The sequence below is a fragment of the Betta splendens genome, chromosome 21 (genome assembly GCF_900634795.4).
Source record: "Betta splendens chromosome 21, fBetSpl5.4, whole genome shotgun sequence".
NCBI lineage: Eukaryota > Metazoa > Chordata > Actinopteri > Anabantiformes > Osphronemidae > Betta > Betta splendens.
The window spans coordinates 13,179,901-13,198,614 of record NC_040899.1 but is presented as its reverse complement, the minus strand read 5'-3'; the positions used below and the strand labels follow the sequence as shown (position 1 = coordinate 13,198,614).

Genomic DNA, 18,714 nt, shown 5'->3' with positions numbered 1-18,714 from the left:
TGTAATTTTAGAGCCATCAAACTCTTGTCTCGCACTCACAGCTCGCAGGCGTGCACACACACACGCACGCACACACACACACTCTGCTCCTGTTAGATGATGTTGAGTCAAGCATACAGCACAGCACCTAACTAAGCAGCCCTACAGCTATTTCTGGCATCATTTGGAAATAATACACAGTAAACAGCGCCTCACACACACACACACACACACACACACACACACACACACACACACACACACACACACACACACACACACACACACACACACACAGGTGCACTGACATGCAGACACAAGATACACACAGCCTGCCACCTATTTTTGGCCTAATGTCAAAATAATAGGTTTTCATAAGGTCAATAGTGTCGATGTGGTCAGCAAAAATATACTGCTTCTCTCTGTATGGGAGTATGTGGATTAACAGGTAGCAGAAGGATGAGAGGACACACAAGGCTGTGACTGAATATCCAACAAGGGGACATTTCAGGGCTGACGTGATCATTTAGAGAGGACTTTTTGGGCTTTTCTGTTTGGGGGCTCACGTCAAACATAAAAGCCTGCTATGGACAGAAGCACGACGCCTGCACAGCACTTCGGCATCCAACTACCAGCTCCTTGAAAAAAAATATGTCTCTTCGGCGTCAGATACGTTGCTTAAAAGTTTCAGCGAAATGTCATACGCGAGACAGCTGTATTACGGCTGATGTGAATCACTCCTGAGCCGTGCAGAAAATGATTCGCAACTGTTACCAGGTTATAAGTGGGCAGACTGTCAGAGGGACTTTTATGTAAAAATGACTCCAGGCCCTTTTTAAAACATGAGGCCTACATGTAAAATTGGCACAGCATTCACAGATTACAGTGCATGTCTGAAAGTGGAACCAGAGACAGTGTGTGTGTGTGTGTGTGTGTGTGTGTGTGTGTGTGTGTGTGTGTGTGTGTGTGTGTGTGTCCAATTTCCTCAGGCTTTTCAGATACCACAGACAGACTTCAAAACTATCATCACTGTTCTCGCTCCCATCTGCCAAAGTCATCACCCACACAGATACTCTCTCTCTCTCTCTTTCTCTCTCTCTCACGTGCACGTACGCACACTCACTGACTCTCACACACAAAGACAAAGGAGGTGTGAAATAGCCATCCCTCTGTTTTAACAGGGCTGGGAACCTGGCAATAAACTTTCTAATGCTGAAAACTTCTGTCCCTCCACAGGCCGGCGTCTTTGCTCCCTCACCCACACAAACAAACATTTGTCACTGGCTGGTCTGCTGAGGCGTTGGGTAGTTAGTAGTCAAATAAAGCGAGGTGTGAAGAGGCCGGTGACGACTCTACAGCGTTTCTGTTGTTAGGGATCAGCTCAGACTCTCTCTTAACTAGAGGAAGAGGGGGGAGGAGAGAAGGAGAGGAACCAGGGGAAGAGCAGCAATGCAGGAGTGAAGAAAGAGGCTGTAAAAGTGGCCACGTTGCAAATGAGAAACGAGCTGCTGAAAGACAGGCTGCGACTGATGATGGCTGGAGAATCCAACATGGCGTCCTCTGTATTTCAGCGCGACGTGCTAAAACGGTCAGTGAACAGCTGCGGTTTTGCACATTATCCAAGCAAATTGGAAAGAAACCTTCACGCAACTGTGGTCGTTAGGGGCTGTTTGTCTTATTGGGTTTAAAATACATCGCAAGGTTGAGCAATCAAAGAAAGAATCCCCCAATAATCGATTAGGACAATTTTGGAACCTACTGTTGTTCTCGTGTCGGCTAATGTAAGCGATGGCTGTTCAGTGACTGTCCGCTGGAAAAGAAGTTGAGCAGAGTCATAATTGAGTGGTTCTGTTTCTGCGCTTGACTCTCAAAATGTCGAGCCGAGTCATGAACAGGCCAATAAATCTGACTTTAAGATAATAAAAATTAAATGACAGTCTAGCAAAATTAGCAGCATATATATATATATATATATATATATATATTTAATGTCAGTTAAACTGTGCGTACATTTGTCATAAATCTGTAAAGAGATGTTGCTGAATTAAAACATCTGCAGCATCTGCTTAATAACACATGGGCACTGGTTGTGGTAAAATGGCTGCTGTTTGAAACTGAGACGACTAAAAACAACACCACGCGCTCGTGACAACCTGGGCGAAGGCAGAGCGCGTCTGGGTGGGGGAGCGGCGCCGCAGTCAAGGATCGGCTTTCAAGCCGCGTCTGACCGCCGGCTCCCCGGGGGACGGGCGAAGGTGAGGTCCCGGCTGAGCCCGAGGCCCCCGGAGACACTCAGAAAGAGAGACCGTGACCGATTTGGAGGTTTCCAACAGAGCGCGGGAGAAGAGAAGGAGAAGACGTCCTGTACCTCGGCAAGGAAGCGTACTGACGCTCCACCTCTTCATAACGCGGCGCCATCCGAGGATCCACCCCTCTGCCTGGCATCTGGTGGAGAAACCACTGGTTAGTATTCGTAACACTGACCTAAATCATATACATTTCTGCCTTGGCGGCTAAAAAAACCTGCCAAATTGTGAGTCAAAGAAGGTGCACAGCTCGCTTAAAAGCCCCTCGCTTGCACATGTTTCTGTGGGCCTGTGATACAGGGCTAATTTAGGGTTGACAAAGGCTAGTTATTAGGGATTTAGAGTCTTCCGAAGATGCTGGGGGACTCCATCCCAGATTAGGTTACTTCAAAACAGGATGGAGTCGTCTCGCTACGTACACACGAGCAGCGCCGCGCACACAGTCAGTCGCGTCTCATCTCTAACTTGAAGGGGGAAAAAAAAGGACTGGCTGCTGACGGTTCAATCTTTCGGGCGCCTTCTCACTGGTTCGCTCTTCTTTCCGTTCGTCTGCTTTTGAGTCCTGAGACGCGCACGGGCCCAGAGATTATCCCGCTCTATTCAGTGGGGAGATTCTAGACTCCGCTGTACCTTCAGCGCCAACAAACTTCATTAACATGCACATGGGGTCCCACATGCACGCACACACAAACACAGATCTCTGCAAGACACACTGAATGTAGTAAATGTGTCTCATTTGGACCTAAAGCTAACTGAGAGTGTGGGATATGATTCAGATCACTCAGAGTCTGTATAGAAGCTGCACCCCACTAATGATGTTACTTATATGCTGTATTATACAGTCCCTTCAGGATCTATGTGCTGCTGAGCCACTGAAAATAGCCCATCACATTATCACATTATCACCTATGCTGCTGTAAAATGGTCCTTTCCTTGATAACACACATTCTCCCATCTGATGAAATTGCACATTACTCGAAAACGTCTTTGTGCAAAAACAGTGCTGTCGCTTTGACAGAACATTGCTTCATGTCATCTGCACATTTCGGAGACACAATGTCCCGTGGAAGCAGGGTGGACACTGTGTACTCACACAGCCAAGGAGGAGGAGGAAAACTGAGATCCGAGATAATGAAGGAAACAAGGTGAAGTGTAAGTGTGTCCCAGGTAGTGAAGACAAAAGGTTAAAGGTCTGTTAGAAAACTATAGTCTTCTTCTCTACTTGACTCTGGGTAATGCTGTCAAAGTTACAGACCACAGCTGCTCTCCGCATCCTAGAGAACGATGGCAGAAGGCACATAACACAGATTTGCTGGTCCTGCTCTCCTTTGAACACCTGTCTTTATAGCTACAATGTCTGAGGTAGAGAGACGGCGGGATATTGGGGGGGGGGGGGGGGGGGGTGTGAAACAATGAATAGGCATTAAATGGAGACGAAAGGAAAACGGGAGTGAATCGGGCGGAGACGGAGACGAGAGAGCGAGGAGGTGAAAGGGACGTTAGCGACGTGATTTAAACAAGATGTTAAGAGGGGGGAACAGATGACTGTAACATCTGGCAGCGACTGGGATGGGAGAGGGATGAGGGAGGGGGAGGGGGGTGAAGATGGGAGAGAGACGGGAAAATGAATGAAAGACGGAAGCAGGTGTCGAAGAGATTCAGATTTCTGTATCTCATCAAGGGATTCGACAGTAATGTTCCTAGTGTCAACAAATTCCATGAAAACATGAAAACCATCTTCAACTTTCGAAATCCGTGCAGCTCTGCTCACAGGTTCAGACACATTGAAACGAAGTAAATAGCGTACAGGTTTTGTGAAGATGACAAATAGTTTTGTAGTTTTCATGGTTCGTACGAGTGAGTAAATACAGCTGTCAGTCATTTCATGAGAGTGAAACTCGTTTTAGCAAAATGTGTCATGTTTTAATCAATTCGCTGTCTTTCGTCTGCATTACTTGCATTACAGAGCAGCGACGGGCTCACGCGACTCGACTAAAAGCTAGCGTTTGCACGTTCAGGGGGAACTGGAACATGAATCCGTTTCGTCATACAGTGTGAAAAGTGTTTGCAGCTAAAAACAATACCCACACTGTGTTAAACCATTATATAATGCAAACAGGGACGCAGTGAATGATGGCTGGAGATGCGGTAATGCTGAGCCCACTCGCAGCCAGAGAGGGTCCGTCTGCGAGCCTGTATCAGTGTGTGTGCAGCTGTGTGGAGGCTACGGAGGAGGTGTCGGCTCTTAGTGGAGTCTCACTACGGCGACGGGAGCACAGTGCTCCAACACTAAGACAGCTGAGCCTGTGTGGGACACGCTGCGCACTACGACCCACTTTACTGTACGCGCGCACAGACCCGCGCGTACGCGGAACGTGGCCGGTCTCCGAGCGGCTACTGTACAAACACACACGCGCAAAGTCTCTGTCTGTCTATACACACGGGCGTGCGGACACGCAATTTAAACACACTCCTTCTCGCTCACGGAGGACCGTGGCAGCAGTGCAGCGCACTGGTCGGGTTAATGGTCTAGCGAAAAACCATTTCACGGCACAGCGAGCGGAGGAGAGCCAAGGAGGAGAGTGCCGAAATCAAGCAGAAGAGACTGATACTGAAGAGAGAGGGAGCAGACGCACACGCACGCACGCACACACACACACACACACACTGTATGAGCGACTCATCTCTCTCCTTTCAACGGACCCTTCAATTTGCCCATAAAACACACCACCCCATCACCTTCAGCACTGACATACACTCAGCCTCCTCTGGTGGTGCTTCTTGCCTCCTCCTAGTTTTCTTTTTTTATCTTCTGCGCTGTTCCATCATCTCCCTTTCCTCCCATTTTCTGCCCCTCCAACCAACTTTCCCTGAGTAAAAACAAGACTTTCTCTAAGGGAGCACCGTTCGTCATGGCACTATCTTGGTTTCTTTTCCTTTCCCTCCATCTCTCACTAACAGTTTACTGTTTCTGAATACACCACCTCTCGCTCTCTCTGCCGTGTTGTATTTGCTTCCATTCCTCCATTACCTTTCCATTTCTCTTACCCTCAGTCCATGTGTCTTTCAATTGTTGTTCTGCTCCTGTAAATCAATAGAAAAAAAGATTCTGTCCCCTCTCCATCCTCCCTCCATCATGGCCCTCACTCTGCCTCCCACCCCTGTAGAAATCGATAAATAAGAGAAGGCCGGTTCTAATCCGTATCAGTCATGTCGTCCTGCTCACACAGCACTTTAGGCTGACTCAATTAACACACACCTCTGTGGTGGCTGCAGCTCCTGTGTGTGTGTGTGTGTGTGTGTGTGTGTGTGTGTGTGACTGTGTGTGTGTGTGTGTGTGTGTGTGTGTGTGTGTTGTACGACTGTCTGTGATATACCAGATAGTTGTGTTTGCAGTTTAGACGTATACTGTATGATGATTAGCACATAATATCGCTTTATCACTTCAATATGGATTTTGGAACTTCTGAACTAAGCAACAGCTTCTTTTGTCAGTCTATAAAACTAAGTGGACTTAGATTAAGAATAAGCAGCATGCACACATATGGCACCAGTACAGACCTCTAGTCCAGTGACAGCTGCCCAGTCACTGTGAATGAAAAGCCAGCTTTGCTGTTGTCTGCCCCCTGCAGAGCACTATGCATTTAAAGGGAGCACAGCTGCACCAGGGAAGCTGCGAAAGGCCAATTCACTCTCAGACGGTTCAGCCGCAGTCGAGTCAGGAACCAGGCGGCAAAAGCTCCGACTGCAGCTGAAACTTTACGCTTTACCTGTCAATGGTGTGCAGCAATAGCAAAACAGAAGAAAAGTGAGTCGTGGGTTTGAATCTCCAGACAATGTCCAGATATGGCTTCATTGTATATCAGATTTTTCTACCTTGCCAGTGGCCAAAGTGCTTAACAGTCCTGCTTCTCATCCACCCTTTTTCTCATACAGTTCTCACACACACACACACACACACACACACACACACACACACACACACACACACACACACACACACACACACACACACACACACACACACACACACACACACACACACACACACACGATGGCAGAGCTGCCATGCAACAAGCAGCTTGGGATTTGGTGTCTTGCCTAAGGACACTTTGATTTCTCTCCTAGCTTCATCTCGGTTTGCTACAGGGCGTAAAAACTGCTACTTCCTTTTTTTTTTTTTTACTTTTTTTTTATTACTTCACCCCAGGCGTTTCACTTCACTCTTAAAATTCCACAGGGATGGAGCAAAACCTTAGCACATACTGTATGCATTCGTACTGTACATGGATTTATAACCATATAATAATGTTCTGCACACCCATGTGCTATGTGGCCCTGGTAGATTAATACACCCTGCTACTCAAACTGATATTAGTAATATGTCGAGGTTAAGATCCTACCTGTCTTCTGTTTACAGCGCATCAGTTAAATCGAACACAGGAGCATAAGTGGATTCGTAATTTCTGCTCCTTCATCTCCTTTACAATCAAATAAATTTTAACTGGCACCTCTCTTCCATCCAGAGAGGTCGCACGGCTGCGTGCAGTGAGTTGTGACGCCATCCACAGCCACTCAAGCAATAAAAAGAAAACAAGGACACAGGGTAAAACAAGGCCACCCCCCCCACCTGAACCATCCACGCATGCTGTACTTCCATCCATCCATCCTGCCTTGTTGTCCATCATGACATACCTTCCTCATTTGCTCTCCTCCATCTGCTCATTTAATAATGTATACCAGCCCTCCATCCATACATCCGACCCTTTGTTTATCGTAGAGAAAGCGCTAATTGCGGCTGCTGGTGAGAAGCCATCCGTTTTCGCAGACTAATTACTACGGCCTGTTAACAAAGTAGCACTAAAGGAAGGAGAGTCGACAAGTGCACTCGCAGGAACCGCTGTATTCACACGCACGGGTTCTGCTCTGCGCACGCACGCACACACACACACTCTAACGAGGCCTCGCTACAGTTGATCATTCTTCTAATGAGCCCGTGAAACGGTTACTGGTTTCACTGTAAAGCGGAATTCCCCGCGGCCGGTATCATTGTTTCCCATTTTAATTATCATTAAATCTGCGGTTGTTTACTGTGTTGCAACGAGTCCCCCGCTGAAGGTTGAAACGCAGTCCAGCCGCATCCGAAACTGGCAGCGGAGCCGAGCTGTTTGCGGCGACTGCAGACTCAGCTAAGTAACTTGCATCAATACAAACACTGGACCAGCTCACGGACTCGCACGGGCTCCCACACTCTGTACATGACTAGATAATCAATTATGCCCAGTGTAGAGTTGAAAAAAATACACTAATACCAGAGCTGTAAATACTTTCCAGCTGCCAGGTTTACGTTTGACCCACGCTTCAGATCTTCTTACTAAAACAATGGAATTGTGATGCCCCATGTGATGAAAGCTGAACCTACTGTACAGCTGATACTCGGACACAATACCAGACTAGAGGTGTACAAGATCATAGATTCACTCAAGTATCACAGTATTAGATTTTACGATGCTAATATAAGTAGATTCCGCAGAACAGTCTTAATTGGTCATTAATTCATTTCTTGGAGCTTTTGGAGTTTTACCTGCTGATTAGACCGACATTTACCAAACTATCAGTTCAGTTAACATTAGATGAGCCTCTTGTGTAGACAGAATGTCAGCTCATTTTAGTTTCCAGTTATGGCAGCATGACATGAAGGACTTTGTGGAGGCGCGTTACATTATATCTTTCCGTGCTTCCCTAGTTGTGGTTTCACATTTCCAACTGTAATGGTTGTCTAGCGAACAGCAGTGGACCGTTAGTCACCTGCTTTTGGCACCGTTATCCAGATAAAAAAAGGCTCTGAGTGGGAGGTGTGTGTTTTCAAAACACTGCAAGAGGGATGGAGAGCGAAGTTTATGATGAGAAATCTCAGCTTCCACCGGTGGAATGGCTGAGATGTTGTTATTGATTACTGCCCCGTGGGTCCTCTCTCTAAACATATGCCATTTTGGCCACGTTGTGCTTCTGGGCTATAAAATGTCTGCGCTGGGAAGGAGACACGCAGCGAACGCGCCGAGTCCGACTGGAACGGAGGCAGGAGGAAGATGGCGAGAGAATAAAACAATTATGGCTAAAGCGGCTTATTTGTTTACAGCACCAAAGAACCACCAGGCATCTTTATTCACAAACCTCTTCCAACTGAAATGTCAGCAAAGCACTAGAATAAAGGGCTAAGAATTAAGACTGGAGCACAGTTAAATGTCACAGGGCTGTTGAGCCTCTGGTACAATTAAGACCACAGAAAGTCAATTTCCCCCCAAAGCATGCAGCTTAGAGCGTCTCCCGTGAATACAGCGATTAATGCTCCTTAATGCAAAGCATAGCCTGTTTATTTAATGTAGGTCTGTAAGGGTGTGGAAGGGACTGCATATTAGGCTTGTGGGTGTGTTTGTATGCATATCAGCCCCCAGACCTATCAATCAAACTAATTCCTCTTCCTCTTTCAAATGGCATTTAAAAGTTATCAAGCAGGTGGCATTGCGGCAAACTGAGCGCGCACACAACCACACACACACACACACACACACACACACACACACACACACACACACACACACACACACACACACACACACACACACACACACACACACACACACACACACACACACACACACACAGAGTTGGTTGCTTAGGGCACATCCCTGTACCTTCAGACTGTGGAGCACTGTGTTCTTAAAAAGTTTTGGATGAGAAGTAATTTTATATTACTTTTGATTGCGTGCTGTATTTGGTTTCACTGGGTCTTATGGATTGTTTGAATTGCTTAAAGTGAGCCGACGTTGGTCCGCAGCGTTTAGTCTGCGCCGGACTTCAAATGATAGTTTTCACACAGGCCCAATTACACTGCACTGAATGCACAAAAGCGCCACAGTTTGTTTAACGTGTCTGGAAACAAGATCAGACATCTGCGAATGATTTTCCACCGGGTGAACTAACGTTTTGTATCTAAATCCAAACTGAATCGAAATCCTCATTCCATGAATGTTAGCCGGTTTCTGTGCACAGCCATGCACATGACAAGCACGCTCTCCTCCTGAACAGTGAAACAGGAGCTAGCTGCATCAGCACAAAATACATATATTTTATATAGTAACAGATTTTAAGAAGATGAAATTGAGGAACAGAAAAGAGAGAAAAACACAGTCAGTGCAGAAAAAAAGGAGATGAGGATAAATACACGATAGTAAAAATGAAAGTAAGGCAATAGCACAGACAGGATTAGACTGTGCTGCAAAGCTGTTGGAGAAATGTACACACATCATTTACTCACACAGGAATCTGTGTCATAGCATCATCATGCATCATAAAATTCATTCAGTAAATAAAAGACAAATAGATGCCAATTTACTACCACCACACAATGACACACTTATCAATCCTTAGCGTTCGCAGCAGTTAAACACGCCCTTGAAAGTGCAAGGTGGGGAGCTGATAAGAGGACAGAGTCCGGGGTGATGGTGTATGGGCTGGGAGACGGAGGGAAGAATGAGGAGAGGGGGAGTCAAAAAAGTGAAGGATAATTTGGTTTCCTCTAAGCCCCCTCTCTGCCACCCAGATAGTAGATCCCCATCCCTCCACCCCCACTCTCCATCTGTGTCTCTACTCCTTCACTCGACCCAAACTTCCCGACTTAAAAAAGTTCCCCATTTGGGGATTAGGGAGAACAAAGAAAGGTGAATTCCAAGGAAGATGGGGAAAGAGAGAGAGAGAGAGAGAGAGAGAGAGAGAGAGAGAGACGGACGTATATGGGGGGGTGTAATAAAGTAGGGGGAAAGGGGAGACAGTCCCCCTGACCAAGACGCAGGGATGGTGAGAGACAGGACAGAGTCGGCAAAGATGAGAGCAGGAAATTTGCCATTTTTATAATGTCAGCACCTTAGGTAGGAATATCTCTGCAGGGTTTTATTGTGGATCCTTGTATTATTTAATAATTTCTATGATATCTCAGGAGCAGGACTTAGCATAAGAGCATAAGTACATAAGAGCAGAACAGGCCCCACTTTCTACTTTCAGCATGTGATTGAATGTATGCATGTGCATGTACACGTAGAGAAGCTGAATATATTATATATATATATTTATTTTGTGTGTGTGTGTGTGTGTGTGTGTGTGTGTGTGTGTGTGTGTGTGTGTGTGTGTGTGTGTGTGTGTGTGTGTGACAGAGGGAGCAGGTGGCTGCACTGGCAGGTTAGATGGAGCTGTAATAGGATGAAAGTGACACTTTCGCTTTCTGCCTCCCTCACTCACTCACTCACTCTTCCTCCAGTCAGGGGGCGGCGATGGCCAGGATATCTCTTGATCCTGTTTTTTTTTTTTTTAAGGTTGTCTCTTGATTATAGTCTCCTGCATTCCAGTCCGAAAGTATTAAACATGTAGGTCTTTCAGATCTTTCCCTTTACCTCCATTCTTCGTCTTACTCCTCCTCAGTGGACATTCAAATTAAAATTCAAGGTTCAGAAATGTTGCAATTAATGTCATTGTGACTTATATTAAATTGAATATTTACCAGCGTGAAGCAATAACCATAGTTTTTTTCTGCTCATGGGCAAAATCTTTGCCTGTGCATGTGATGTGTCCAATTGTGAGATAAGACACACAAGATCGAGAAAAAAGTGGACAAAGCTGTGTGGAGAATGAAGCCAATATTTGCTTTTGAGTTAGAAGACACGCTTTGGTGGAAGGCGGAAATCCACTCGCTTCGCTGAGCTTTTGTTTAGTATGACCTGAATTTAAGAAGAGATGTATACTCATGTACCAACATACACACTAAGGCAGCGCTGAGTCGTTCACTCCAGGGGTCTTGCTTCAACAATGACTGCAAATGACTGTAAAATCCCTAAAGCTACACTGCTAATTTAACCTGAGGCAAGTGCATCCCGTCCTTTATTAACAAGGCGTTTGAATTTGCCGGGCTGATACATAGGAACACAAAATACTCGAAAACCCCTTTTCAGAGATGAGGAACATGGCTGATATTTTCAATTTGTGTGAAAGCTCTGACTTGGCTGGTTGGATATTACCCTCTGTGAAAAGGTGAATAGTATCATCTATTGGGCCACTTACTATCCCAGAAATGGAGAGGGGAATTTTCCTGCAGACACAAGCAGCCGCTTCCAGATCGTTCGGGATATGGCTCCAGTCCAGGTGGGGTAGAGGGGGAAGGGGGGGGGGGGGAGCAGGGATAACGGAATTAGAGAAAGCGGTGCGGGTGGGGAAAGTAAGAGAAACGTAAGAAGGGAGCGAGACGGGGGATTAAGAACCCTCTGAAAGGCAGTCACTTAATTTCCTGGCTAACCTGGCTATGATTATCTCCTGAGTTGGAATGGAATGCTTCGTGTCCTGGGACCAGAGTAATCCGTAGTGACTAACCTTCACCTCTCATTTCCTCTGGATTAAGTCACTCTGCTACTTAATAAAAAGTTGAAGGTGGATTGATATTAACTTAAGAAAGCAAGAGGGGGATTCTGCCTTTTTGTCATTTAGCGTGAGTGTGAGTGCTGCCCATCTGATACTATAGTCCCACATATAATGATGACAAAGACATCCTTTTTTCCATCAGAAAACTATATCAAGATTTTTTTATTATTACAACTTCACTGTCTGTAATTGTTTTGGAGAAAACTGACTGCAAAAAATTGTAAATACGACACGAACGAGGTGCAGGGTGATAGACGGTAATGAGCAGATAACCAGTAAAAGAATTTACAGACAAGGACAGAAGCACGAATTGGATGATTGTACTGATTTACTGATAAAACAAAAATAGAAATTCAAAACACTTGGTCTCGGCAACCAGTTGGCTGTGGCTTCTTGCCTGGTTAGACTGATAAAATGATGGAGCTGAAAGTGACAGAATGGCTCCAAAACGTAGGAACCAAATGACTCAGGGTTATTACATTCACACACACGACCCACCAGGAACCGGTGACGACAACAAATACACACTTTCATATCACTAAAGCTGCAAATTAACTGACAGTACCAATGCCAAATTATGGTGAGCAGCCCCCCCCAACACGCACGCACGCACGCACGCACGCACGCACGCACGCACGCACGCACGCACGCACGCACACCAGGCATTCCTCGAGAGAGAGAGTGTTGCCAGGTTACCAGCCAATCTGACCAATGATATGCCACTTGACCCTTCTCTCGGCCAATGCCCTGTCTTCACCAACCGGCTGGGCCCCAGCTGGCCAATTAGCTCGCCTTTTAGTGTGGAGCTCGGCCAATGAAAAGCCCCGGGAGATTTCTGTTCATGTGAACTCACAGATGGGAGGACAGAGTAAGAGTGTGTGTGCGTGTGTTGGGGGGGGGGGGGGGTATTCTTAACCACCATTGAGACATCTTCACTGAAGAGGTTGGCTTGTTTTGAATTAGTGACTAATGTCTTCATTTAAAGGCGACCAATGAGAGAACAGCATTGTCACCTTAAGAAAATACAGAAAATCAGGCTGCGCACCTGCAAGATTTAAAGATGGACGGCACCTCTGTTGCAGCTTGAATATAATCCATTTCATCCACTGGAAAACCGGTTTCCACCATGTGGTTGTTGACTATTACTATGTTACATGCATGAACGGCCTTGCTTTAATTCCAATGACATTTTGTCCTGCTCGCTTTCGTGGCCATTTCTGCTTTACTTAAAACCTCATAAAAATCACCTAGGCAGACCTGCATTTCCTGCCCATTAGGCCTAATTTAATGAAGAGCTCCTCATAGTGGAGGTGACAAACTGTGAAAATGACCATATTAAATCCCAAAGCTTGAGTGTTACTGGAATGCAAAAGAATATCAAGTGACTTGTCCCAGAGAATGTGCATCACAGTGACACATAAAGCTTCCTTTGCCTCAGCACAGACAGCTCTGGAATGAGATGTCTTTCAGTGTTAGTGGTACGTACGTAATGTGCATGTTTCCTTTGTCAGGCAAACATCAAAAACACTTTGATTCAGTATTGAAATATCACTATAATAGAATATCAGCTGATGACATCTACACATTTAGAGTGAATTTGTGAAGCTGATGGCCTCAACATCTACTCCTGCGGCTCTTTATTTCCTCAAGTCTGTTCCCACTCTGCCACCGCTGCACTCCCTCTCTTTTGACTCCTCTTGAGTTTATTGCACCCTCTCTCATTTTGAAACACTTACCACCGTACGCCTCACAACCCCCCCCTCCCTCCATTGCTCAGTATTCCTTATCTGCCAGATGACTCGCCATATTTCACCGTCAGACATTTCCGCTTCTCAGAAGCTCAGGAGCTAAACGCTGCTTTAGGAAGCGCTGACAATCTCCAAATACACACTCGCACGCGCACTTTACCCTCCGACACGCTGGCAAACGTGTGCACGCAGGTAAGAAAACTTGACCACGCAGAGGTGTGTGTGTGTGTGTGTGTGTGTGTGTGTGTGTGTGTGTGTGTGTGTGTGTGTGTGTGTGTGTGTGTGTGTGTGTGTATCCTCCGCAACTGGGCTGAGCCAACAATCTAGAAAAAAAAAAGACACACACACACACACACACGCAGCGGTTGGCTATCTGTCCTGTCCACAGCGCAGTGGCCAGCGGTGATAACACCCTCCGCTGAACCACAGCGCATCACTCTTTGCACACATACCTGGACGAGGCTTTGTGCGTTTGTCCGTATGTTTGTCTGTCGGCATTTTTCTCAAAGCGTGAATGGGAGTCGCGAGAGCTAAACCCGGGTTCTGATAAGATGAAGAGACAACAATATTCATCAGTTAGAGCTAAAAAGGGGAAATAAAGACACACACATGCAGAAATGCGCACACCAGTAAATCTACTATGGGTTTTCCAAGAATGTGACCTCCGTATACTACTGTATTATTCCAGGAGTTTCTGCCCACAGCCTGGTAACAAGAGAGGCTTTCACGCTAGATTAAAGGATCATTTCTATTTCTGCTTATGACACGGATATAGCCCTTTGCTGAATGTGTCTTAAGAACCAGATGAAGAAACACACGCAGCTTGAGTTTCCGGCCGTAATTTCTGTTTTGTGTGCGAGTGTGTGTTGAAAACGCTGCACGCTCGCGTGGTTCCATCAGCACCGACAACAATTCATAATCGCCAGTGAGAGCTGCAGAACTTCTCAATGCTGAACAACTCTGCCGGTCAAAATGAGAAACAGCTGCTAAGCGCTGGCACTATTTGTTACAGGGGCATTGCATCACAGAGAAAATGATTGGTTTGAATAATACTGCATTCGTAGAGGTGACCATTAGCACAACATAAGACTCTGGTATGACAGTAGGATGTTGGTAAAGACTCTTAGGAGTCACAGCTATTGGACTTTTTGTGGTTCTTATGCTTCATGACTGATCTCTAAGAGAGAGAAGTCCAGCTGCCATGACTCAATATCCACATAAGGCTCAATCGTCTGTCAAACTATCAATAAAAGCAGTTAGTACAGTATTAGTCAGCAGTCTGCTGCCAAATGTAAGAAACAGTAGTTTACAGTAAGGTGCTGTAATAGCTGTTGCTTTGCTTTGACTGAACATGAGTGGTGCAGGACAAAAACACTGGAGTCTTAGTGTTTTTAAAGGCTTCCTGGTTCTAAGCAGACAAGAAAAATGAAGAAAAGGCTTTACATGGTGTCCAGCAACCGTTGCGACGCGTCTCCATGGCTTCTAGGCAACAGTAAATTGGAATTATAGCAGGTTACTGGCTGATACACAGAGAATTAAATCATGGAATTAAAGCCTCCGCAGCTTTTCATGTCAGGATCAACAGTACATGAAAAATGTCATCTCTCGCCCTGTGACAAATTACGGAGGTAGTGATGTGGGGACCCGAAACCCACAGATCCATGAACTGCTCTGGATCTTAGACCCAAACTTTACGGGGCCAGACTGCAGGGAAGCGTGCATGTTTAAAAAAATCAGATAATAACTTATGACATGTTGACTCATTCTGCCCTGCTGGCAGAGAGAAGACACACATCGCACATGTCAGTAACGTGTGTGTGTGTGTGTGTGTGTGTGTGTGTGTGTGTGTGAGCAGGTATTAATACATGCATCCTTACATCTGGGTTAATGTGAGGTCATGTCTTCATTCTCACCAGTGTAGCCTGTGAGTATGCGTCTCTTTGTGCGTGTGTGTGTGAGTATGTGTCTCTTTGTGCGTGTGTGTGCGAGTATGTGTCTCTTTGTATGTGTGTGTGGGAGCTTTCATCCCTCTATTTCACTGTGTGTGTGCGTCTAACAGACTCTCAGCAGTCGTCGGACCAGCCAGGCACCAGTCCCAGACAGTAAGGTCAGAGTCATTCACTAATCATATTAACATTCCTTCATAATGACCCAACGCATAACTCTCCCCCCTTTCAGCCTTTTGCTTTCTCCATCCATGCATCTCCCTCCTTCATGCTCAACGTTTCACCCCCTTCGTATATTTCTTTCTTGATCTTTTGGCCCGGTTTACCTCATTTGTTGTAACTCTTTCTAACTATACTGTCTATTTTAAGCCTCAACAGTTCTCTGTTGGCTTTACTCTTGCATGTTTCTGTTATTGTTCTTTCCTATTGTGGTTATTTAGCTTGATAAAGTTAAACTGAACTGTCTCTTTTATTGAATCTCATTCCTGTTAGGAGAAAACAGAGCTGGACTTTAATGGTGGAAAAAGGTTTAGACAATACTAAAATAATCTCCATTTGAATTGACAACTTAATTAGGTTTTCTTGCACTGTGGTCCAGTGTCCAGAGGCATAGAACTCTGCAGATTCACCACGTTAAATGCAGAAAAATAGAAATATGCACATGGACTGGATTTGTCATAATTAATAATGCATGTATGCTTAGCTCTGTTTTAAAAACCTCAGTTATTGTGGCCGCTGTGAATGAAAATAATACATAATACTGTCTTGATACAGTAGATGTACTACCTCAAGCCCCAAAAAGTACCTGAAACCATTTTTTCTTCATGCTTAACACAGGTCAGGATTTATTTCTGTCCTAATAAATAAATAACTTCTTGATTACTCTGTCTGTGTAAGCGGATCTCCATCAACGCCAGGTGTGCTTCCACTGTTCCACTGCCAAATCAAATGAAGGCTGTGTGACTTGGCCTGAACGGCGCTGAGTCAGAACGGTTAAACGTTTGGCTTCGTCCTCTGCAGTTGTTTTCCTATTAAGCCCGAGCTTAACTCCTCACACGCACACCAATAATAACGATGACTCCTCTTTCTTCTTCAAACTGGAAACACTCTTCAGGTTCATTTCAATTTTCACAGTGACTCCACGTCCCATTAACCCCAGCGAGCGCACGCACACGCACACGCACGCACACACACACACACACACACACACAAGTGCATATATCCAAATATACAGACGCATGCGATCCTGCTTGATCAGTCAGTGTGAATGACTTAACCGTTAATGGCTCCCAATCTCTGAGTCAGCCGTTAACTGCTCCAGTCAGTCATAACCACTGAACCCTGCTGCCGATTACCTCATGCCTCTGTGTGTAGGTGTGTGCGCGTGAGAGTTTAACCGAGTGACGCATTAGTCCGTGGGGACCGAAAAGAGGCGGAAAGAGAAGGTGGAGAAGACGGGGGAACAATAAATGTCAGTATATGAGCATGGCAGTGTCTCCATTACTGCTCCAGACAGTGAGCGGATGCATATCTTCTATATAAATGTGTATGTGTGAGAGAGAGAGACAGAGAATATGTCTGCGCTGGTCCCATTAGACGCAGCCCGGTGTCTGGGTCCACTGAGTCGGCACTGATCCCATCATGTCTGACTTAGGAATTACAACCTCCTGACCCGGCGCTGGGCAAGACCCGAACACACACACACACACACACACACACACACACACACACACACACACACACACACACACACACACACACACACACACACACACACACACAGAAAAGTAGAATAGTAATATTATTTAACCTCAAAATTCTTATTATATTTCAAAATATATACAGTATCTGTCACTTAATAAAAAGTAATGGGTGCAGATTTCCTCTTCGCTCCTTTGCTCTCTCACTTTCAGACGTCTTGCAGTTGTTCGGGACCATCAGTTTTTTCCTCAATACTTTCCTTTCCGTTCCATTTGATTCAGCACATCCGTACTGTGCCAACGCTCCACTTGCCCTTAAAAGGCAAGAGTGAGTAACGGTGCTTGGGCCGCGTCCCATGATCACACAGGAAAAGCCACTGTTCGGCTGCGCATTGTGCTCGTCTGCAGACGCGTGACCACGCACACGTGTGTGCGCCTGTGTCCGATTACACGTCCGCGTGTGTGTGTGTGTGTGTGTGTGTGTGTGTGTGTGTGGGTTTATGAGCCGCAGACAAATCAGTCTGTTGGGTAAATAAAGGGCCTATTCTAAAAACGCTGAGCATAGAGAAAGTGCTCATAGGAAAAATATGTCTTGTATACATGTAGATTGGAATTAAATATTCTGCATTCTGCAATTATATTTAGTGTTTAGTGGACAATGTGTGTTCAGTCACATGTTTTAACACAAATAATGCATTGTTCAGAAATACAGATTAACATTTGTTGGTTAAGAATGCTTCCACAAACGTGTGTGTATCACACGCGTCTGCTAGTGTGTGTTCTCTGATCGAACACAAAGCGATATATCAGGCGCCTTTGTAGTGCACTGGCTTCATATCATTATGAATGCAGTCAGAGTGCAGAGTGTGTGAGCGGGAGCTTGCTGCCAGCGGTGCAGCGTCTTTGGTGATTGGGTGGTGCGGTGCCGTATATTCCGAGTGGATTTATGGTCACCCAGAGGTGACATTAATAATGAAGACTGGAGAAATATGGCCCTGCTTTTCGGGTCGCGCTCTTTATTTCTCACGGACTCACTACATATTGTGCTAAGACGTGCTTTTTACATTTTCACCTAGTCCTCTTTGTCCAAGTGATCACACTGTATTAACAAAGGAATTTATCCATCAATCATCTCAACCAGACGACTGCAGCAGTTCATCAAATTTGGTCCAGCTACTGTATGCGGTCATTTTAGTTTGACAATAGCTGGATCACATAGTATACAATAGTTTCGAGGTCACGAAATTGACTGAAATCGACTAAAACGTTTCAGCATTTGGCCAGAAAAATGCTTAATTGCCAAAAAACAAAGTTAAATACAAGAACCATGGTGCATTACAATAAAATTGGGCGACAATGCGTACTGTATGAGACACGTCTTCAATACTGTCCTACCACTGGAGATACGAATGCTCTCAACCATATCCAAAGCTGACCAATAGGGCAAATCAATGAATCATCCAATCCTCTTTTCTTCTGTTAGCATTGTGGGGAGCGTCTGGATACAACTGAGTGCTTCTCACCCAAATGTATTGTATACATCAGTATGAGAGAAGGAATTGTGAAGGTG

At 45.5% G+C, this 18,714-nt stretch overlaps 1 protein-coding gene across 1 annotated transcript in view; it reads right to left on the bottom strand.

The window, feature by feature from the left end:
- LOC114846730 (partitioning defective 3 homolog B-like) overlaps positions 1-18,714 on the bottom strand; it is a 127,339-nt gene that overhangs the window by 13,181 nt on the left and 95,444 nt on the right. Inside the window, 1 exon segment of the mRNA XM_029135733.3 lies at positions 2,348-2,424. Within this exon segment, the coding sequence (XP_028991566.1) occupies positions 2,348-2,424 (77 nt within the window).